Source organism: Haliotis rubra, unplaced genomic scaffold (genome assembly GCF_003918875.1).
Source record: "Haliotis rubra isolate DU_JTF1 unplaced genomic scaffold, ASM391887v1 Scf725, whole genome shotgun sequence".
NCBI classification, from domain to species: Eukaryota; Metazoa; Mollusca; class Gastropoda; order Lepetellida; family Haliotidae; genus Haliotis; species Haliotis rubra.
The window spans coordinates 348,809-373,388 of NW_025767441.1; the positions used below are offsets into that span (position 1 = coordinate 348,809).

General features: G+C 40.1%; 1 protein-coding gene across 1 annotated transcript; it reads left to right on the top strand.

The window, feature by feature from the left end:
• The first annotated feature begins 7,998 nt into the window (after positions 1–7,998).
• Positions 7,999–23,236, top strand: LOC124259503 (fucolectin-4-like). The gene is made up of 4 exons (XM_046693632.1): positions 7,999–8,085; positions 20,934–21,155; positions 21,726–21,932; positions 22,827–23,236. Exons 1-4 carry the CDS (start codon positions 8,016–8,018, stop codon positions 23,054–23,056), a joined length of 729 nt encoding a protein of 242 aa, XP_046549588.1. The 5' UTR covers positions 7,999–8,015; the 3' UTR covers positions 23,057–23,236.
• Positions 23,237–24,580: the final 1,344 nt, after the last annotated feature.

Genomic DNA, 24,580 nt, shown 5'->3' on the forward strand with positions numbered 1-24,580 from the left:
ATTTTTGGTATCTTATGTAACACTCAGCTTTAATCCATGTGGAGGTAATATTAAATCAAGTTGGCTCCAGATGAACCAGTGATAGATATAATGAGCATCAGTCAACGCCGTAGGATGACATGCATTCAACTCAGGCACCGCGTCTGACAATACGAAGAGTGTAGTGAGTTACTTGGGGCCTGTTCTTTCCATTTCATCTCGTCACGATATGCCTGAAATATTGCCGATATGACGATAAATATTAACACACTCACTCACTTTCCATTTCAACGGGGACAATTGTATTTATCTCTTTCTTTGACAGCTATTATTGTCAAATGACAATGACGTTTTTTCAGATACTTTACGACTTCTTATTTCCAATATTGAACCCTCTGCATACCCTGTCTTCATTTGAAAAATATAATTCATGATGTTTGAATGATGAAACGATGAACGTGGTTGCGGTTAGAAAGACTGATTACGATAAATAATATGATTTTTAGTGAAGGTATTTCTCATCCCCAACAACCATGGGATCAAAGGGGGTCCCGTAATCTCTAAAGGACACACCAATTCACTTTTTGTTTATGTCTCGACAGCAACTGATCTAAATAATATTCAATCAGTTCTCAGTCACCCTAGGGGGCGGTGGGGTAGCCTAATGGTTAAAACGTTTGCTCGTCACGCCGAACACCCGGGTTCGATTCCCCACATGGGTACAATGTGTAAATCCCATTTCTGATGTCCCCCGCCGCGATATTGCTGGAAGATTACTAAAAGCGGCGTAAAAGTAAACTCACTCACCGTAGGAGACAAATAATTAAGACTTTTTAGCTATAACCACAGTGAGCATCTAGTCACCTTTTTGCTAGGCTGATAGAAGGTAAGGTGGGATAAACTGGTGTGTAACGCCGCGTTCATGAATATTACAAACCTTGTACTAGTCAGCCCAAATGTCGGCTGTATAGAGCTAGCCTACTGGTTGATTGGTTGGTTGGTTTGTTGTTGAACTCCGCACTCTGTAAATAATCAAGTCTAGACCAGATAATCCAGTGACCAACAGCAATTGGGATATGATGACATGTGTCAACCAAGTCAGCAAGCCTGACCACCCGATTCCGTTAGTCGCCTTTTACGACAAGCATATGTTGCCTAATACCAATTTTAACCCTGATCTTCACAGGTAGCTATGCCATGAATCCGATTTCCTAACGTGGACACCTGCGTACTGACCCTGGGCCGACGAGTGAGTGTTGGCTTTATCCCCTTAATGCCGAGCGCGAGCACAAGTACTATCTTAAATTTTCGTTTGGAATAGAGCGGCCGTCAGTCAAACCAACGACTGAGCTCTCCGGGAAGAGAATCTATACACTAGACTAGCTGTTGGGGTTCAAATAACAAACACCGGATGTGTAGGCTCTTTCCTGCAACATGTCCATCCGGGTTATGTGATAAACGGTGATAACAGTTCAAAGCTCCCATATTGTATGCCAACCAATGATAAATAACGATGTCCTTCCGCGTGATAAACGGTGATAATAGTTCGAAGCTTCCATATTGTATGCCAACCAATAAGAAATAACGATGTCCTTCCGCGTGATAAACGGTGATAACAGTTCGAAGCTTCCATATTGTATGCCAACCAATGATAAATAACGATGTCCTTCCGCGTGATAAACGGTGATAACAGTTCGAAGCTTCCATATTGTATGCCAACCAATGATAAATAACGATGTCCTTCCGCGTGATAAACGGTGATAACAGTTCGAAGCTTCCATATTGTATGCCAACCAATAAGAAATAACGATGTCCTTCCGGGTGATAAACGGTGATAACAGTTCGAAGCTCCCATGTTGTATGCCAACCAATGATAAATAACGATGTCCTTCCGCGTGATAAACGGTGATAACAGTTCGAAATTCCCATGTTGTTTGCCAACCAATAAGAAATAACGATGTCCCTCTGGGTTGCGTGATAAACGGTGATAACCGTTCAAAGAACCCATATTGTATGTCATCCAATAATAAATAATGATGTCCCTTGGGATTGCGTGATAAACGGTGATAACCGTTTAAAGCTCCCATATTGTATGTCAACCAATAATAAATAATGATGTCCCTTGGGATTGCGTGATAAACGGTGATAACAGTTCGAAGCTCCCATTTTGCATGTCAACCAATAAAGCATCAGGGGTTATCCATACACATATTAAACAAACTGTTTCACGGTTAGGTGTTATAAGACTCACGTCAACCTGAAAATGCTTCTTTGGTAAGAGTTTGATCTGCACAGTTACTCTCAAGGGAACCAAGGGCAACCAATAAACGGGACATAAATGACCGTGCTGTTTCCCACGAGAACCAACTGAGTCGTAGATAGAGTTGAACATGATCAATGCAGTTACGCTACGTTGCCTGATGTCGATATTATCAAGTGTTTTCGGATTTGTATTTGTGTCATTATTTTGACAAAATCCATTTCCTTACGATCTAATTGGTAAACTTGTGCTAACTGACAAATAATTTCTTGTTCCCCTTGGTTTAGTTCTCAAGTCAGCTTAAGAGTGCTCGTTAAGTATACTAGATCAATGTGTAAAATCACATTCTTTTAATGACGCTTTCATCGATTAACAATGCCAATCATTGTCAGTACCGTCAATGAAGAAGTTAACGAGACGGATCAGATGCAGTTATTTGAAAATGCGTTAATTGGCTGTATCGACATTAACGCGATTGTATATGATGCTATATAATTACAGGTAACTTCTCCATTGTTGGTAATAGCAAACCTTCGTCAACTACTTAAATATGAGCCTAACTATCGTGACTACAATTTTAAAATCATTATGGATGCTGTGGAAACACATGTCAGAAAATAGTCATCAGAAGATGACAAATCCCCCCGGCCCCAACAGGTATGAAAAAACAAATCATCTGACAGTTACTTAAAGTCCAAATCGTTTTCATGGTAACCATGACAAATATAAATGCCCCAAATCCGCAATAGCAAGAGGCACCACTTTGGGATCTGTTTGATATATCTGCTAAGTTCTGTTGGTAGGTATTGAGTGGTTTATGTGGTATGCTCCGGAAACGAAATCCACCTCTTTTTGAGACTAAGTAAAAATCGTTTCCATGGAAATCGTGAAAAATACAAATGCCAAAATCTGTAAATAGCGAAAGGCACCACTTTAGGTTCTGTTTCATATATTAACCAAGTTTTGTTGAAACATATTGAACGGTTTTGAGTTATGCTCCGGAAATGAAATGATTAAGGACGGACGGACGGACGGACGGACAGACGGACGGACGAGGCGTAGACTATATCCCTTCCCCCGCCACAAGAGAAGATGAACCCGTAGAATGTCTTTCAGAGTGGGTTAAGTCTGTGTGTGATGTTGTCATTGGCAGAATGCATAAACTGAAAAAGAGGAAAAAGAATTGGCATAAACCCATTCTGTCCCAGTCTGGCTGCCCTGCATGAGGTTGTAGTTATTCCCACTGACAAGGCCTCAAATAACATATCCATTTTATATAAACATCATTGCATAAATTGTTTGATTAAAGAGCTTGCTATACGTGACATATCAAATAATGGCACATATAAGGCCAGTATGTTTTTGCTGGTCTGATATAAGGTAAGGTGGGGTAAACTGGTGTAAAACGCTGCGTTCATGGATATTACAAGGCTTGTGCTAGTCAGCCTAAATGCCGGTTGTATAATGCTAGCCTACTGGTTGATTGGCTTTTTGCTTAACTCCGTACTCAGCAATAGTCCAGCTATATGGCGGCGGTCTGTAAATAATCAAGTCTGGACCAGACAAACCTGTGACCAACATCATGAGCATCAATCTACGCAATTGGGATACGATGACATGTGTCAACTAAGTCAGCGAGCCTGACCATCCGATCCCGTTAGTCGCCTTTTACGACAAGCATGGGTTACTGAAGATCACTTCAAACCCTCATCTTCAAGGGTAGTTAAAAAGAATGCAGATCATATTGTTCGAATCAATCTAAACATGTTTTCAATCATCGTTGTTTCTTGAAGCGACAAGCATATGTTGCTGAAGACCAATTTTAACCCTGATCTTCACAGACGACGACATTTGCCAAACCATTCAACGTTTGGTCTGAACGTTAATCTCTCTCTCTCTCTCTCTCTCTCTCTCTCTCTCTCTATCTCTCTCTCTCTCTCTCTCTCTCTCTCCTCTCTCTCTCCCTCCTCCTCCTCCCTCCCTCCCTCCTCCTCTCTCTCTCTCTCTCTCCTCTCTCTCTCTCTCTCTCTCTCTCCTCCTCTCCTCCTCCTCCCCTCCCTCCTCTCTCTCTCTCTCTCTCCTCCCTCTCTCTCTCTCTCTCTCCTCCCTCCTCTCCCTCTCTCCCTCCTCTCTCTCTCTCCTCTCTCTCTCTCTCTCTCTCTCTCTCTCTCTCTCTCTCTCTCTCTCTCTCTCTCTCTCCCTCTCTCCCTCCCTCCCTCCCTCTCCTCCTCCTGTGTGTGTGTGTGTTTACCTGCCTGTATCTACCTTCCGAGGTTCAAGTCAATGTGTCAAAAATGAAAGCAAATGTCATTTGATATTTACAGAGAAGCCAATATGTGGAATGTTGGACTTTCTCATTCATAACATTTCGTCAAGAAATAGGCATCCCCATGGGCACCGATTGTGCTTCCATCCTTGAGGATCTGTTTCATACATATGAATCACAATTTCTGCTTGAGTTGGCAAAATCCAAACAAGGTCATTTGGCCAAGACGTGTAACTTAACCTATACGAGGTGTTCGGGAAAGAGACGATAGTTACTACCGAGGGGCCAGCTCAAACACATGCATATGCGGGTCAGTTTTTTCTCTCGAAAATGCCCTGCCTTAATTACGACAACAGCTATCCACCCTATGGATCCTATGTGTTCGTGAACTACAAGACTGGCCAGGAGATTGTCAAACAGACCATCATTACTTGTCTTGATAAAGTCCGGGTTATAGATGATCCATAGCAACCTTTGATGAGGGTAAGAGACGTGTCAATGGGTCGGGGTCAGTGTACATTGCATTTTAAGACATCTGGGCGGCCCCTTTTCACAAAGCTCTCATAACCTTTCTCGTAGCATTCGTACCGCCTATGTTACACAACATAACAAAATGGAAATAGGATTAGCAAACAGGCCATATGGCCTATGTCAATGCTTTTCCGCATATAGTTCGTTATATATTGATATAATTCTATGGAGTAGACATTAGGACATTAATAAATGAATCAAAACAAAATACAAATAAAGAAAATAAAATAAAGAAGAAGATACCAAGTGCAGTTTATGTTTATAGGTTGTTACTTGAATTCCGTAAAGCGGTTAGTTTCAGTTATGTAATTCTGAACCGATTTTATAAGGTTTTCATTGTCTAAAGGAGATGAATCGTCATTGCCGTGAAGTATAGTATACATGTATGCTGAGGTGGTTAAGGACAAAGTATTTGTCAAGTCTAAACTGGGAATAGCGGTGACATGACAGAAAAAAATGGATAGCATCTTCTCTGTTATGGCCACATGAACAAGTGGGATCATCAATCAGGTATCTGTCAAATAAGTGTGCTTTTAAATCACTACAACCTAGCCTAATTCTGGATAGGATCACTTGGTATTGTCGCTGGCCATAACTAGCCATGTATGTAAAATTTGAAGAAATCTGAATGTCTGTGGAAATCAATTGTTTAAACCTAGATAGGGAATCTACAGTTCTAATATTGATGTCAAGTGCATTCCATACTTTAACAACAGAAGGCAGGAAAGATCGGTTATACTGGGATAAGCGCCCTGCATTTGTCTGAACGTCGTTGGAGTTACGAAGGTTGTATCTTGTTATGCTGGAGATACTAGGTGGGACCCATAAAGATAGGTATTTAGGAGTCAGCCCATTGACCATTTTGTAATATATACATAATTTATGGTAATGTCGCCTGTCACACAGTGAGCAATAACCCGTTTCCCTGTAAAGCTTTTCGTGACTGGTTCCTCGTACTGCTCCACATATTGTTCGAAGAGCATCCAAGTGTAGGTTTTCTAGCATTTTTACTTGTTCTTTGTTACAATTTTCCCAAATGTTATCGCAGTAGTCAAATATGGGTAAGATAAAAGATTTGTACATAATTTCAAGCGTTCTTCGATTTAACCTGTATTTTAGACTATGCAAGCAATTAATTAGTGGACTCACTTTACGGACAAGATAATCAATATGTTTGTGCCATTTTCCATCTTCCTGAAAAACCAGCCCTAGGTGTTTATGATCACTTACTTCAGGTATAAGAACATCATTCATTCGACGAGGTAATTTAGGACTAGAATTAATTTTAGTCGAAAATAGCATGGCTTCAAGTTTGGTAGGACTAAATTTCACTTGCCATTTATCAGCCCAGTCTGTTTTACGTTCTAAGTCACTATTCAGTATAGCGGTTGAGAATTCAGGGTCTTCAATAATTACATATAAGGAAGTATCATCAGCAAAAAGTTTAATATTACTCGTTATCCCGTGAGTCAAGTTATTCATATGAACGAGAAATAACAGAGGTCCTAAAACTGAGCCCTGAGGAACTCCAGCTAGAACAGGTTTATAATTTGACATGAAGCCTTTATTTACTACAGCTTGTTTCCTATTACTAAGGTAGCTCCCAAACCAATCCCAAAGATTACCGCTTATCCCTGTTGACTTAAATTTTACTAGTAAACCCTCGTGCCAAACACGATCAAATGCTTTGCTAATATCACAGAATATAGCATGAACTTCCTTTCCATCATCCAAGGCTTTGGAAATCACATGGTATAATTCAGCTAACTGATAAACAGTTGAATCTCCAGGTTTGAATCTCGATTGTGAGGTGGTTATAATATCATCATCCAAGAAAAAATTATAAACATGCTTAAATACACATTTTTCAAATACCTTAGAAAGAGAACATGTCCAGGCAACTGGTCTATAATTATTGCAATCATGAACGCTACCCTTTTTATAGATTGGAACAACAACAGATTGTTTCCATTGACAGGGAAAACAGGCAAGACGTAGGGATAAATTGAACAACGTAGTAATGGGAGCGCATAGAGATACAGCTAATTTGTTTTAAAGCATGTTACCAATATTATCTGGACCTTTAGCTTTGGTAGTATTTAAGTTTAATAAAATGTCATGCACTTCTTTTTCGGACAAGAGCAACTCATTAAGTTTATTTGCAGGCTCATCTAAACTGCAAGTTTCCCTGTCAGGTTCTTCAACTTGGGCTTGTTGAGTAAAGTAATCATTAAATGCATCAGCAATATCACTGGGGTGTTCAAGAACCTTTCCATTAGTCAAGATAGGCGGAGACTGTGTATTTGAATTTGTATTGTGCTGTATATATTTTTTCACTAAGCGCCACCATGATTTAGAGCCACATTCAGACTTAATACTATCATCTAATTTCATATCATACGCGCGTTTAGCTTTCCTAACTTCGGAGTTGACTTTGTTTCGTGCTACTCTGAAGCGCTCCCAATTTACCGGTAAATTTATTCTTATTCTTACCAGAGCTTTGTGAATGGGGGCCCAGGGAACGATGACGCACAATCAGCCATGGAGTTGAATTTCACAAGCCGATCCATGTTGGCGTTTTACAACAGATGTTGCTTGGGAACTAACAAGGGTCTTCGCGAGTGACAATAATGTCAGTTGGTACTGATGCTATGGGCCTCGTCACCAGGGTAACAAATACACCCTTTACATCTGTACTTGTAGGCATCATATTCACAGGGCGAAACGGTTCCAGCTCACAAAGAAGTGTGTTGCATTGTACAAGACCAAAACACTGATATGGCAATACATTGAATGCATCATGAAAAAAGAATGATCCTCACGCATGAATCAGTCTTACTGTTGATTCTACAGGTGAATGTTTTCTATTCAAACAGCAAGGGATCCATTTACTCCTTCCAACGAAATTGATTTCATCAGATAAATTAACGATTTATAAACTGTAAATCTCATCTGGGACGACTCACAACAGACGCAGCCATGACGTCCTTCACAAGTCTGATGTATGTCAACGTGTTGTTTCTTCTTGTTGAATACTTGAAGGTAACAGGTAAGCATACACTATGTCTTTCGCTCAAGTTCAAAAGTGTAACGCTAATCAGAAATACATGGGTTTTTACAGCGACAACGTGATCTATGTATCAGCATCTAATTTGAAATGTTTTGTTGTTGTTGATAGAGGTACTAAATCTGGCTACTTACATCCTGCCCAGATATGTTCATGATTCGGATACGATGGCATCATCCAAGTTTGCCAATCAAATAATCTCAGATAATGAAATTATGTATACGATAACTGAGGCACTAAACAAATTATTAACAGTACATTTTACATCATAAACCAAAGGTAAATACTCAGGTATCTCTTTGATGTATTGGAATGGGAATTGGTCATCATTACGAAAAATGACCCATCTGTCCTTAAACTAGATATACAAATTTGTACTGTGGTAAAACAAAGTGCATGGATGACGCTGTCACCAACATTCTAATTGAAAAGAAAACCGCAAAACGTTTTGGTTAATCAAAAGACAGAGATCTTGACCCCCGCACAAATTGCTCTATGTCACAAGCACATGTTTATGGATCAAATACTGAAAACTGGGTTCGCCTGAAGGTGAGCGTATTCATCGTCAAACAGAAACCATGTGTTAATCTGAGCACACGTGGGAACATTTAGAACTAACTTAAACAGGGAATACGAACAGTACCAGTTTATCCCTGACACGTCAAAGTTACAAATAACCTTAACATATCTGCCATATGGCTTTTGAAAGTTTTACGGAGGCCATGGTAACTGTGACCCAGGTCAACCAACGTTTGATTCAGACTTTCCTTTCGATAGCTATTGGTCACTGTAAATCTAAATATGAAACAGAAAATGCGGTTCCATTGGTCGCTTGTATTGCTAGCTCGGGTTGTTATGACGGAGTCGAAAATATTTAAACAATGTCAGATCATACCAAATGTTCAAGTTCATCTTGACCGAATTCCATCGTTTTGCCAATCCGTTTTGAGTACCCATGCTGTCCAGATGCCACATACTATGGTTATTTGGTTTGTTGTTTAACGCCCCACTCAACAATACTCCACCTATGTCGCGGCGGTCTGTAAATAATCAAGTCTGAACCTAACAAGCTAGTGATAAACATCATGAGCATCGACCTACGCAACTGGGATACGATGACATTTGTCAACGAAGTCAGTAAGCCTGACCACCCGACACCTTTAGTGGCCTTTTACGACAAGCACTGGATCAATTCTAACCCGGATGTTCACAGGTATGTCACATACCAACATATGCCTAAAATAGTTTTGCTGAGGACGTCCATCATTTTGCATATTGATTGATACGATGACATTTGATTTCATTCTTAACATATTTTAACTTTTTTTAAAAAGGAGATGTAACAATATGTAATGTCTGCATAAATTCCTCGTGGATCGAAAACTGATTGCCTAAGTTTGTCATGCTGGATAGTGGTGTACAGTGTTGTGAAAAAACTGTTTCGAAATGACTGAAACTGAGTCTCCTATCAGAGTAAAACAAATGTTCAAGCAATATTTGGAGATTCTAAGAATTCAGGTGGTACGGATTCCTCTCGCTAAATTGTTTTCTGTGAATATACTTCTTTTAAAGCGATGAGAAATCTTGGTTATTGTTTGATATACGGAGTTTCTTAGGCACTGCGATATATCTCCCATGGGATGGATTCCATCTATGGACTTTTTTAATACTGTACAGTCAGGGAATGGACATGTCTTTAGGTTATAGAGTTGAGATTTCCTCTTTCATTATATGTCAGCTGCATCATGTCCCGTTGCATCGTTCAAAATGTCCATTAGAATTCCGCTCTCTGCCACCTTCCCCGCAAGGCTATTACTGCTATGTTCGCACACTTTGAAAACAGCTTGGCCACAATCCAGTCCCAAATGATGAGAACAATGTTCCAAGGAATCCCAAGTTAGTCGCATGTACACAAAGCAGCATTGTCACTCTTTCGTCGCATGTCGGGGTGGAGGCATGTACGTGAAATCATGATCGATATTCACCGGTCATAAAAATCAACAGTCTTTGATGAGTTACAGGTCGTAGTTCGATCAGAAAAGAATCTTTTCTTCGATTCTGAAGGGTTCAGATTCGACAGTCAGTCAAGTATTTTCCACTATCACTTCAAATTTCAACCTTTCGCAAAATGTAAACTGGCTCGTCCGCCATTTCAAACTGTTGCGTAACTATCTACTTCTAAGAAAATAAGTAGTTCAGACGATTCCATTATAGTGTGGCCAGGGGCTACAGTAACACGGCACAGAAAACAATAGGCTGGTTTCAGTCGTGTGGAGTTATGATTATAAAACCCAAGCTCTTAGCTATATAGGTGTTACATCATTGCATTGATTAAACAGTAGTTTGTTTTCTTTGGACAGATAATTTTTTTATGTTGCAATTTTGAAAAAAACGGCACCTACGAACGGCACCTACCACTCACTTCACGGACGAGTTCAAGTCGCCTCTCGTCACATGCCCGATTACACAGTGTCTTCTGCAGGACGAGGAAGTTTGCTTTTAAATCGGTTATGGTTCGGCTTCAAATGAAATTTAGAGACTATCAATTCAGTCTAACATTCATCTAATTTCCCAACACAGTACGTTAATTTCCTAATTATACCACGTTTAGTGATTCTCAAACAATAAACGAACTGATAAGTTTCTTTCATAACTTTTAAACACGATTAAAACAGGTTGCTTTAACACAGATTTATAAATGAATTTCCCATTTGTTTTAAGCAGTAAGAAAATCTTACTGGCGTGTGTGTGTGTGTGTGTGTGTGTGTGTTCCTTTGAACCTGTGGCGGATGCTGCCAGTACCCTAGGGCACGCTTACCCTTTTGTATCATGCGACGCAGTGTCCCAGAGTATTTTGCAACAGGATTTAACCGGGACTGGTTAATCTTTAGCTTTGCGATTTACATCCTTAAAGGTCACATGCAACGTAAAACACAACTTTGCAGATTCTTACACCTTTCGGTATGGACGTCAAAATGCAAATTCAACTTTATATCTAGTATGGCCAATGCGACATCGCCGCATAATGACCTCTTCAAATCTGGACTGACAACCCAAGTAGGTGTAACCAATTGCATGTAATTTATTAATACCTACTTGGGTGTCCCACTTCTTCTGCATTAGATCGCGGACGTATGCTCTAATGCTGGCTTTGTAATCAGAGTAAGGAATAAGAAGTGGTGTCACAGATTTGTTGAGTGCTGCCTTAGCAGCAAGATCAACCATTGTATTCCCAGAAATGCCAACATGGCTGGGTAACCAACAAAGACGATGTCGCATTGGCCAGTTGCAAGCTCATTATACAATTCAATAATTTCTAATAAAAGTGGATGTTTACAAGAAATATTTTTAATAGCCTGAAGGCAAGAAAGTGAGTCAGAAAGATGATATATTGTTGATATTTAGGGTGTTTTTAATATATTTTAAGGCTGTTAATATGGCGTTTGCTTCTGCTGTAAAAATAGAGCTGTTATCTGGTAAACGAGAGAGATTGTTCTGGATCAATGACAGTGGCACATGCCACCGCGCCACCATCCTTGGACCCATCTGTAAATAAGGATTTATATGTATTATATTTACTTTTTAATTGATTATATTCTTGTTTATATTGCAAGTCATTAGTTTCGGATTTTTAAATTGAGTGAGTGTTAGGTCGACTTGTGGCCTAACCAATTGCCAGGAGAGGAGAAGAAAGAAGACGGGAAGGGGCTATATGTTCTAGCTCAATGCCAGCAGCAGAAAGGAAAGGTTTCACTCTTATACCAAGAGGCGGAACAAGAGAGGCTTCTTGTTATACAGATCTTCATATAGTGGATTAAAGATACAGTTATATGCAGGGGTTTGACTCATTTGAATAAAGTTTTTTGTAATATACTGTAAAGTTAATTTTATACGGCGTTGTGTAGAGATGGCTCATCAGCCTCGACGTAGAGGCTGTCAACAGGTGAAGTTCTAAAGGAACCAAGACATAGTCTTAGACCTTGGTGGTGGACAGAATCTAAAAGTTTTAGATTACTGTTGCAGGCTCCACCATACACGATGGAGCCATAATCAATTTTGGAACGTACCAATGATCGATATAATTGTAGGAGGGTAGCTTGATCCCTTCCCCACTTAGAATTGGAAACGACTTTCAACAAGTCAAGTGCCTTCAAGCATTTAGTTTTTAGGGACTTGATATGGGGAAGAAAAGTTAGATGCGAGTCAAAAATTAAACCCAAGAACTTGGCTTCCTTAACGACTTTGATGGGAGAGTCATTTAGAGATAGTTCAGGGTCTTTATGCGGTTTATATTTTCTACAAAAATGGATACAATTGGTTTTGGATTTAGAAAATTTAAAAGCCGTTTTCAAGACACCATTTATCTATTTTGTTTAAACACAACTGCAGTTGCCGTTCAATAGTATGCATACTTTTACCGCGACAAAAATATTAAAATCATCCACAAAAAGTGACCCATCGATTGAATCACTTAAGACCTTGGATAAACTGTTGATCTTAACACTAAACAATGTGACAGACAAAATACTACCTTGTGGGACACCCTGATCCTGGTTATAATGGTCAGACAGGGTAGAACCCACGCGGACTTGAAATTGCCTATCAGTTAAAAATTCGGATATAAACTGAGGCAAACGGCCTCGTAAACCAAAATCATGTAAATCTTGTAAAATGCCATGCTTCCATGTCGTGTCATAGGCTTTCTCTAAATCGAAAAATATTGACACTGCATGCTGCTTGTTAAGAATGGCATTCTTAACAAATGACTCAATCGCACTAAATGGTCAATGGTACTGCGATTTTTACGAAAACCACATTGGATATTTGTGATTAAATTATTGGACTCTAAGTACCAAGTTAATCTGTTATTGACCATGCGCTCCATGGTTTTGCAAACACAACTAGTCAAGGAAATGGGCCTATAATTTGAGGGATCTGTATGATCACGTCAGGTTTAGGTATGGGTACAACAATGGCATCACGCCAAGATGAAGGAAATTGACGAGATGTCCAAATGTCATCAAAAATATTTAATAGTGTTTCTAAACAGGATTCAGGTAAGTGTTTCAGGAGTTGATAATGAATGTTATCAGCTCCTGTTGCAATATTAATGGGCTTGGTCAAGAGCCGTATGAAGCTCGTGGATAGAAAAGATTTCATTATAGTCTTCCCCATTATCTGAATGAAAATTGATTTGTTTCTTTTCTTGCAATTGTTTGTATTTTTTTTGAAATTTAGGAACATAGTTTGACGAGGAAGAATGCTTTGCAAGTGTTTCACCCAGTTTATTTGCGATATCAGATGTATCTGTTAACAATTGGTCCCCAGTTTTGAGATGATTAATGCTTGATTTGGTACCCTTACCTTTAATTCTCTGGATCATGTTCCATACCTTGGACACCGGCGTCCGTGAATTTATTTTCGAAACATAATTTTGCCAAGATTGGCGCTTATTTTGCTTAAATGTTCGACGTGCTTTAGCGTTTAAAATTTTAAATTTATCTAAATTATGCACCATTGGGTGGCGACGGAAATAGTGTTCAGCTTTTTCCGTGCCTTTCTAGCTTGTTTGCAGTCATTATTAAACCATGGTTTACGTATATGTGGATTTGTAGAGGACCTAGGAATACACTCATCGGCTATTTTGTGTAGTTCATCAGAGAATAATTGTACTGAATCAAGAGCATCAATAAAACGAGCAGGAGTTAGTTTGTCAATACAGAGTAATTCAAACAAAGGCCAGTTTGCTTTGTTGAAGTTCCATCTTGATGATGGAGCAACATCAGCAGGAGTGATTGTTTTAAGAATGGTCGGGGAAATGATCACTGCCACACAAATCACTGTGGACAGACCATTCAAATTCATTAAGCAGACCGGAATCAGTAAGAGATAAATCTAGACAAGAGTACGTACCTGTACCAGGATGTAAGTATGTTTTCGAATTATCATTGAAAATACACAGATCGTTGTTAGAAATAAAATCTTCCAATATGTTCCCATTTCTGTTTGTATCAGAACTACCCCAAAGTGGATTATGACCGTTTAAATCACCCATGATGACACATGGCTTGGGGAGCTGGTCATAGAGAGTCTGAAGATCAGTCTGCTGAAGAGAAGAAGATGGTGGTACATACAGTGAGCATAATGTGAAAACGATGTTTAGAGTCAGTCTGACAGCAACAGCTTGAAGACATGTAGTTAGGGAACAGGGCTATGTATAACACCCGTCTAACCAAAACGGAAGAACCCCCAGTAGCTCTAGGCCCTGGAGGAGAAAAGTAGTTATATGAATTATATTGTCTTACATCAAATTGATCTGTATTTTTAAGATAGGTTTCCTGTAAACAAAATGCCGATGGTTTGAAATCTTGAATCAGTAACTGTAAATCATTATAATTGTTCCTTAGTCCTCTACAATTCCACTGAACAATATTATTTGAGCAGTTCATGGAGGCTCAATGAGAGGTCGTACATTGGAGTGGGGTTTCCTCCCATGGCTAGGGAGCGAAGAATCGACCTCTATCTCCAAAGGTTCAAACTGATTTTGAACCTTTACGGAAAGAGTGTCTGAGAGGAAGGCACCTCAAATGCTGGAGAGTTCTGGTCTTATTTTTTGATTGCTTTTTCTCTTTTCTTCCAATTTTTGATATGTTTGATTGTGCAGGTGTTGATTCCGGCACAGATACTGGTTCAGATGAATGATCCATTGAAAGTTGTGATGCTACACGTTCTGTCTGGGAAGCTGAAGAAGATATATTTGACGGAGATGGAGTGATCTGATCATCGATAATGATTTTTCATGAACCCAAGATAGGGATGTTTGACAGGCTGTTGAAGTCAGGGAAGGTCTGGAGGCAGTGGTACGAGAGGACACTGCATCTGAGTACAATATAGTTGAAGCAGTTGAGAGAGGAACAAGCTTTTTCGCTTCAACATAGGAAATATTGTTCGTGTGTTTGATTTTTTGAATTCTTGTTTCACGATCATATAATGGGCAGGATTTTGATGAGGCCAGGTGGTCTCCGTCGCAGTTCGCACATTTGATGTTATTGGTGCATTCAGAAGACTCATGAGCGCCTCCACAGCAGGAACAGACCGTGTTGTTCCGGCAGAACTTGGACCCATGGCCAAACTTTTGACATTTAAAACATCGGAGTGGAGTTGGTACATATACCTCCACCCCAATGTTAAAGTATCCGGCTTTTATACACTTCGGAAGAGTCGAAAGTGCAAATGTAAACAGATAAGTAGTAAGTTTAGTAATACTGCCATCATCTCTCTTTTTGGTAAATCGCTTTACAGCGATCACCCCTTGATTTTTCAGCTCAGCTGCAATGTCCTCCTCACTCATATCAGAAAGACAATGAGCCCTGTCTCTGACTATACCTCGGCAAGAGTTTAAAGTTCTATGTACCGAGACAACAACGGGTGTATTGACGAACTGGTTTAATAGTAACAGATTATCCGATTGTTGCTTCCGCAGACATTCCACTAACAATGATCCGTTCCGGAGACGTGTCACGCCCTTCACCTCCCCACAGACACCTTGAATGCCCTTGGAAATAGCGAATGGGTTCAGTTTCAAAGGATTGTCATCTATAGATGAAAGCACAATGAATCTTGGCCAAGAGTCAACTGAATCAGGAGATCCTTCATCTGATGATGTAGATACTACATGTCTACGTTTGTGTTTTGATGAACCAGATTGAATGGAAAAAGCCATGGTGTAGGAAAAGTGTTCAACATCCCTGCTCCCCACCCGCCATGGAGTGTCAACAAGGACGGTGTTACAGCGGAAGCCAGGCTGTTCCACCAGGGCTACAGGGATGTTATACTCCAGCAAATAAAAACATAAATAGCTGTAGAATCTGAAAGAAAAAATGACATCATCGTTCGCCCATGACATCATTCTGGAGAAACACAGAATTCAGCGGTTTATATTGCCAGATTGGCCCATGAGCCACCGCCTTCTGGCATAGGACTCTAGGCATATTAATCTATTAATAATTTGTACATAATAATGCAAAATAGCCAAGACCAAAATAATAAAGTTTGTGCAAAAAGATGAACCATGCACAGGGCTCGGCGTGACCAGCCGATTGGTAGAACCGGGCCCATTCTACCACCCGTCTAGGTGAAGTAAGGGTCGAAGTGGTGTATTGGGCAAAGGAACACTGTTCCTGGAGCCCTTGCCCTCAACCACCAGAATCCCGTCCTCCACCGACACAGGGGCGCAACCCACGGCAAACAGGTTGGTGGACCTAATGTCCCCCCGGGTCCACAACGGGGGTTTGAAGGGCGCTTAGCGTTACCCAGCACCCACCACGAGGAGGTGGCCCTTCATGGGTGCCTTTTAAATCGGTTATGGTTCGGCTTCAAATGAAATTTAGAGACTATCAATTCGGTCTAACATTCATCTAATTTCCCAACACAGTACGTTTATCTCCTAATTAACTTTAAAACACGATTCAACAGGTTGCTTTAACACAGATTTATATATGAATTTCCCATTTGTTTTAAGCAGTAAGATAATCTTACTAGCCTGGGATTATCAAATCAAAGTCATGAAAGCAGTATTTTGCAGGAGTAATTTGTTAAATATGATACGTTAATTGTTAACAGTAACCACACTTTTCAGAGCGTTTTCACTCGTCCTTATTCGAAGGCATTATTTTTTATATTTCGTGATCTGCCTAATCGAGAATTTCTCACCCACGTGTTGTTGTTCTTGACATTGATCTCTGGAAGGTCTAGTGCAGATTCGATTGTTTACAAGCCACCGTCGCATGGCAGAAGTATTGCCGTGTATGTATGTATGTATGTATGTATGTATGTATGTATGTATGTATGTATGTATGTATGTATGTATGTATGTATGTATGTATGTATGTATGTATGTATGTATGTATGTATGTATGTATGTATGTATGTATGTATGTATGTATGTATGTATGTATGTATGTATGTATGTATGTATGTATGTATGTATGTATGTATGTATGTATGTATGTATGTATGTATGTATGCATGCATGCATGTATGTATGTACGTATGTTCCTTTGAACTTGTGGCGGATGCTGCCAGTACCATTGGGCACGCTTACCCTTTTGTATCGTGAGACGCAGTGTCCCAGAGTATTTTGCAACATGATTTAACCGGGACTGGTTAATCTTTAGCTTTGCGATTTACATCCTTAAGCTTCAAAAAACACGTTCTGCAACAAGCTCGTATGAAATCGTGTTCATATAAGAAAATGAAACTGTTTGTGGTTCCTGAAAATAAAAGTTAGGGACAAAGATTCTGGGAATGTTAATTTGTTATATTTTTTGTGTCGCAAATTTCAGGTTAATTGGAGATTTTTTCTGATCAAGAAATAGACCATAGATCTGAAAGGGAAATTATGTGCTGCAAAAAGTTGAGCTGGTTTCCCATGGTCCAGTGGTCGTAAATTCGGGTAAGAGATTTGCCATGTGTATGATCCGTGTTTGACCAGCATCAAGTCATCCATGGAATATTTCAATGAAGGCACAGTTGGGCGGAAGGATGCTGAATCGCAATGTCGAATTATAAGACCCATTTAATTGGGAAATTGCAACCAGATATTATTATAAAATACATCCACCAAAATGAAGGAAGGAAGGAAGGAAGGAACGAACGAACGAAGGAAGGAAGGAAGGAAGGAAGGAAGGAAGGAAGGAACGAACGAATGAATGAATTTCACAAAACAATGTCCGTAAGATCTCTAAAGAATCAAATGCTTATAACTTGAAATAGCTCTCCCTGCAGTTTCATTGCGTCTGTGTATAGTGTCATGAAGGGTCTGTCAACGACATGTGTCAATCACTAGACACACAACCGTCCTACATCGTAACGTGTTGGCAATTTTTTTATATTTTCTTTGACATCGCCAAAACATCTTTCTGCCTCAGGTAGCAATGTAGTGCCTTTCATTTCCCGTTTTAGAATTGTGAGGCATCTGATTGCAGGGAATCCATTCCGATCCAGCATCCAGTATCAGACCTAACATAGACAGTCTTTAAAGGCTTTCAGACAAACGTGGGTGCATGAACTTTTGGGGATTAAGCATTAGAGTTGCAATCCGTTTCATTTATTCACTCCTTATTTCAGTGTAACAAGCGAATCGCAACACTTTAAAAGTGACTAACTTGATCACAATTCAATGATATCCAAACTAGTAACAAAATCATACAAACTTTGTTTAATTACAGAAAATATAACAAAACAAAGGTATTATATGTCGTTATTTTTGTGTGGAGATTTTAACATACTCCTCGCTTTTATGAGTAAGCGTTCCCACCATTAGTGTTATAGATAATCACTACTGAACTAATAATTCAGTCAAAAAAGATATTGTAATGTAATCGCACGTTTAGGTTTAATTGCAATGTGCTTTGTAAAGGTAAACATGGACTAGAACTTTGGCTTCTTATCACTGTGTTTGTACACTGAACTATTTATTTTGATGGATTTATTGAGATGCGGTTGAGCATGACGAAACAGTTTCGATTCTGAATGAAGTTTCAATTTGAAAGTTTTCATGGTAATTATGTTACCAGCTCAATTTGTATTGTGTTTGTGTTTTCAATATATACAGTATACTTGAGATTAAAGAACACACATGAATCTATGACCTGGGTGACTGAAATGTAATCAAGTTTAATTCCTTGAAAGAGTACATTAAGCGTACCAATCGCACAAAATGTGTTTGTTTGAAAATAGAAACTGGCATCTTGGTCAACAAAGCAAGGGTACACACGCTTTGCGATCCAAAATCGTTTTGATAACGAAATCCTGTTTAGTTCATCAGTAATAGTTTCATCCAATGTTATGGAGACGCCTGTAAAATTCATTATGGTCAAGGACGCATCTTTGTAACAGGTTATAAATTTTGATTAAGCATAATATGCTGCTTATGGTTAGTTTACGATCTTAATGCCAATGGGCATTTTGAAATTTGGAATAAAGTAATCGTGATTGGGTGTGGTTAAACGCCGCCTTTAGCCCATATTACAGCAATATCACGGCGTGGGAAACCGGAAATGAACTTCACTCATTGTATCAATGTGGGGAATGGAACCCGGGTCTTCAGAGAGGCGAGCGAACGCTTTAACCACCAGGCTACACCCCGCTTCCATTTTGGGAAATATTTTATTAATTTCTCAAGTTATGTGGTTATATAATACTGAGTCAAAAAAGGAACTTCACATTCTTTCTTCAGGGCACTTTAAAAGAACAAGAAATGGTAAGATTGTTAAATTGTTATTATTTCATTGCTGAGATCTGTGTGATGTACTCGATACACTGACAGTGCCATAATCAGTTCCATTAGGCTACACCACCGTTCCAAAACATGGGTATACAGAATGTCAAGTCACAAGAATAAAAATGCGAAATTTCTCAGTTCAATATCGTGTATGGCCGACCCGCGCATTCACCACTGCCAAACACCGTCTCCTCATCGACTGCCTGATGCTTGTGAACACGTGGTTGGGGATTCTGCGTCATTACTCTTGCAAGGCAGCGCCAAGTTCCTGCAAATTCAGAGGTTGGTTCCTAAGACCACGAAGCCTTCTCCCAAGTGCATCCCAAACGTGCTCTATTGGATTAAGGTCAGGGGACCTCGATGGCCAGTCCATGACGTTGATTCCAGCGTTTGGAAGGACATGTCGTGTGAACATCGCGGTATGCGGCCGAGCATTATCATGCTGGAACCGTAGACCTGGGCCATGAGCCGCCATGAAAGGAACGAGTTCAGGGGTGAGCACCTGGTCGCGGTAAGCAGCAGCTGTGAGGTTTCCACGGATGACCAGAAGTAAAGAACGGTTGTTCCCACAGAAAGCACCCCACACCATGCAACTTCCGGCCCTGATTCTGTCGACTTCCTGTACACAACATTGGGCATACCGTTCACGACGTCGTCTCCAGACTCTATGCCTGCCGACCGCGAATCTGAGGGTAAACCTGGATTCATTGCTAAAGACGACTCGATTCCAGTCTCTCTGGATCCATCGGAGGTGACGTTGGTCCCACAGCAGACGTTGACGTTGATGAAACGGCGTCAATATTGGCCCACGATATGGACGTCGAGAATGGTTATTGGCAGCCTGCAACCGATTTCGAATGGTCTGTGAGGACAGTCGACCTCTAAACATCTCAGCCCTAGTTCGTGTAGCCGGCAGAAATCTGTCACGTAGGTGACGTAGGACGATTTGGCGGTCATCTGCTCGTGACGTCACACGTGGACGACCCGACCTTGGGCGATCAGAAGTGGTGCCAGTTTGTTGTAGACGACCTCGCAAGTTATACACATTGCTCTTGCGACGTCAATAACTGATCTTCCCGCTTGCAACATGCCAACGGCACGTTCACGTTGCACATTTGACAATCGTGGCATTTCAAGTACCGTTAGAACTGTGGTTTAAAAGTGTTTTTTCAATTCTTGAGGCCAATGCAAACACGTGCATATGAAGTTAACTTCGATGCGAAGATCACGTGATCGACTGCACGTGCAAAACCTGATTTGGCACTAACGTCATTTGCACGACGAATGGATGGGTTTGAGTGGGTTTTGCTAACGTTTTTCTAGAGTCGAAAGATAGGGATCTCATTTCGGATACATAGATGTATCATCAGAGAAAAGATATTCATTATTTTTCAAATTACATTTTGTGAAGTTTCTTTTTTGACTCAGTATATAAGCATGAATTCTCCGAGGCCGTTGTGTAATTTGTCTATTCTATCTTCAACCACAGACATTGAAGCGAAGTGTTGCCATCTACGTAATGCAAAATGCCTTTTATTTTTGACAGCACTCGTTCAGACAAACATAGCTCAAGGTAAACCTGCCTATCAATCCAGCGTGGCCTACAATGGTCACCCATTCTATGCCGTTGATGGTGTAACGGGAGGCCATTTCCATAGAGATCGCTGTATGCATACACCTAATGGCAAGTCCTGGTGGATGGTCGACCTTCTCAATGTCTACAACATATCTACAATCACTATTTTCAAAAGAACAGATGTTTGGTCAGGTATGTTCTGCATATTTGAATACATTGCAGTTGTACAATGTTTGCATTTGTAGAATTTAGTGTTGAAACATAAATGTAAACACAATCAACAAAACCATTATAAAATCATAAGAAATACATGCCTACCATATCATAAGCATGTGTGAGTGATTTACTATTAATTAATGATCGGGTGTTCTTGAGATATGTGTTCTCTGCCCTGTCACAATCACGCGCAAATTGTTCATCTGAAAATCTCGACCTTTTATGTCTTGAATTCCCGACATTGGGGTCGGTTCATTATTGGAAAGTTAAAGAGTCTTATGGGGCAGTTGAGGCGGATTCTCTTGCTGCTGTACCTGGTAAGTGAATCAGTGGTATTGACTATTTGACTATTATTGAACCATATTGGATTACTGAATGTTATTGAGCAAATATATTTAACAACTAAATGTATTCCGAGTCTGCTCAGGGGCGCTTATTGTGTGCAAATGAGACTATGTTAACACAATTCAGAAGGAATTTCGACATAAATGCAAGTGAAGCATGCATTCTAGAGAATTCGAACACTCCGATATCATGGTGTTCTAGGTCGGCTAGATCTTCTGAAGATAGAGGGCTTTCTCGGGCATCCTACCCTCTGTCCCGCATCCTCCCCGAAAGTCTGTGTCAACCAGATGGGCAATTTCACTGGAACATCCAAGACTGTTGCTTGTGAACAGGAGGTTATGGCCAGATATTTGAATGTTTCTCTCGATGACACGATGATGATGTGCGAGGTTCAAGTGTTTGGAGAAGGTAAGGTCTTTATTCAGACATTTACACTATGCATGAACGCCTCTTGGGATAACTGGTGTATGTTAAGATTGACTAGGTACACAAATCAAGACCAATTGGTTCAAAGTAATTTTACGATTGCGGGGCACAATGGAGAAGCCAAACAAACGTCAATTATCACCATGGAAATATGACATGGTGGTATGTGCTGGTGATTGTAATGATATCATTGATAATAATATTCATCTAGCTTCAATGGTGGTCAAGCCACGTAAACAGACCTGGGCCCCGCTTCACAAAGCTCCTCAAAACTTTCCTCGTAGCATATCTACCTCCTATACTGTAACTTCACTTACGATAGTCGTAGTGCTACGAGAGCTTTGTAATATGACAGAGGCCCATCTTGTCCACAACAGAATATATCCCTTTCCTAATGTAGATCGGACTATGCTCGATAGACCAATGCCGTTCCAGACGCTTTAACATTACACTTGACTACAAGTCTATGGATAGTTATTAACGCAACTAGTGACACATTCTATTGAATCTTAACAGACATAATGCAACACAACCTCAAAACTGGTCCACAATCAATAACAGGTCCAAAATAACTGTCTACATATATCTTGATCAGTTCAACTGCTACCAGCAACCTCCACCTCCTGTACCTTGTGCAATGCTGACAATTCCCGCCTGAATTCCCGTCTTTGATTTGACAAGAATTGGTGCACATTTATTCAACATATAAAACATATGAATACCCGCCTGTGTTAGAATTCCCCACAGGGGCCATAATCCCTGTGCCTGGGCTGATGCCATACGTGTGGATCCTTGCTCATGTTGACATTCATTTGTTTGTATCGTTAAACAGGCTGAATACACATCCTGCACTAATTCATTCCAACTTATTTACAGGCATTTGCTATAAAAATGTACAAATCCAAAAAGGTCGGAAGCAAAATAGTCCTTCAACCATGCAAAGCAGTTTGGCTTCGAGTCGCATGGAGTGCAGCAACATCTGTTACAGACACAGCTGTACGTTCTTCAACTACAACAGAGTGACTGGGGAATGCCAGACAGGAAGTGGCCTGGCAACTTCCGCTTCATCCTACGCTGCTGACTGGGACTTGGGCACAATCTGTTGAAGGGCGATTTCCCTGTAGAAATGTAGTTTTCCACCTATCAAATCGTTCATGGTGATAATCGAAATCATAGACTTTTTTAATGTCATGGACAGCTCTGTTTCTTGATGGATTGTGACATGGGAACTATTCCATAACGACGTTCATAACTGGAAGAAAATGAGAAATGATTTTCAGAGAAATGTGTTGTTCGGTCAAATATTTATCACGACCATTTGTAGCATCCATATTTAGAAACAAATTTCCACCACAATATAGAAGATATGAAGTATCTATACCGAAACGTCGCTATTGTATAATAACGAAGTTGATCATCCATAAAGGCTTGTCATTCCTAATTTAAGATCACTATAGCATTGATGTCCTGTCATTTTAATGATATGGAGTATTTCCTCATAGTCCTTGTACATGCTTCCTTTCGGTTTGTTAGCATATTTGTGCGCGTGCAAATCTGGTTGCGGAATATCTAAAACAGTTAACGTTGTTATCAGTATTTGTAATAACATTTTCCATTGGGAAGAATAATCTGACCATTTGTGTACCCTCTTCAATGGCTTTATCCGGAATCTCTAATGCGTATTGATATGCAGCGCTAACGTACTTCAGTTGGAATTGTTTTGTGTTCAATATTCCTGGCATCTCTGCTTGCAGTGCTACATGTTGCCTCTCCTGGTAATTAGAAGAATGTTGTATACTGATATTGATGAGATGCACTGTAATGTGTTGCTATTGTGAACACTCCTTCGCTTTGGTTACTGATTTCATGTTCATTGTCACTGTAGTCTTCGCATATAAAATATTATTGTGCGCTTGTTATCAATGGTAAACAGATGGCATACCTGTCAAAAAATAAATGTGTTGAACGTCGTTCAAAATTCATGTTGTCTTTGTAACCAGTAACATAGTGTCTGACTGTTTGGCAACCTATGGTTGCTACGGTGTAACAGTGTCATCTGTAGAAGCCATGGTCCATTAAAGAGCAGAAAAAAATCAGCTAATTCAACATGGACATATTAGGCGGTTATGCGTTACGTTTACAAAACCCGAAAGATAGCAGATGACGTGAGATCGCCAAACATTCGTCACCACTCGTCCCTTTCCGTAACCTCAAAGAGTGAGTGAGTGACTTTAGTTTTACGCCGCACTCAGCAATATTCCAGCTATATGGCGGCGGGCTGTAAATAATCAAGTCTGGAAAAGACAATCCAGTGATCAACAGCATGGGAACCGATTACATGTGTCAACCAAGCCAGTGAGCCTGACCACTCGATCCCGTTAGTCGCCTCTTACGACAAGTATGGGTTACTTAAGGTTCATTCTAACCCGGATCTTCACGGGTCGTACCCTCAAAGAAGACTCTCCCCTATCGATGGATGTTATGTGCGAAAATACGACAAACAAATCACAAAAACGCTCGTAATGATGGCGGTACTTTCATAAAAATTATCCTGACTTCTTAAATTGTTTATGGCATGTGATTGTTTAAAAGATCATGGAAAATATTCATCATCATATTGGAAGTACGAA

Bases quoted from the DNA above. Each gene is read 5' to 3' on its own strand.
- LOC124259503 (XM_046693632.1), top strand. From the start codon at position 8,016: ATGACGTCCTTCACAAGTCTGATGTATGTCAACGTGTTGTTTCTTCTT. The intron at 21,156-21,725 runs GTATGTTCTGCA...ATGGTGTTCTAG, and splicing joins AAGAACAGATGTTTGGTCAG to GTCGGCTAGATCTTCTGAAG. The intron at 21,933-22,826 runs GTAAGGTCTTTA...ACTTATTTACAG, and splicing joins GGTTCAAGTGTTTGGAGAAG to GCATTTGCTATAAAAATGTA.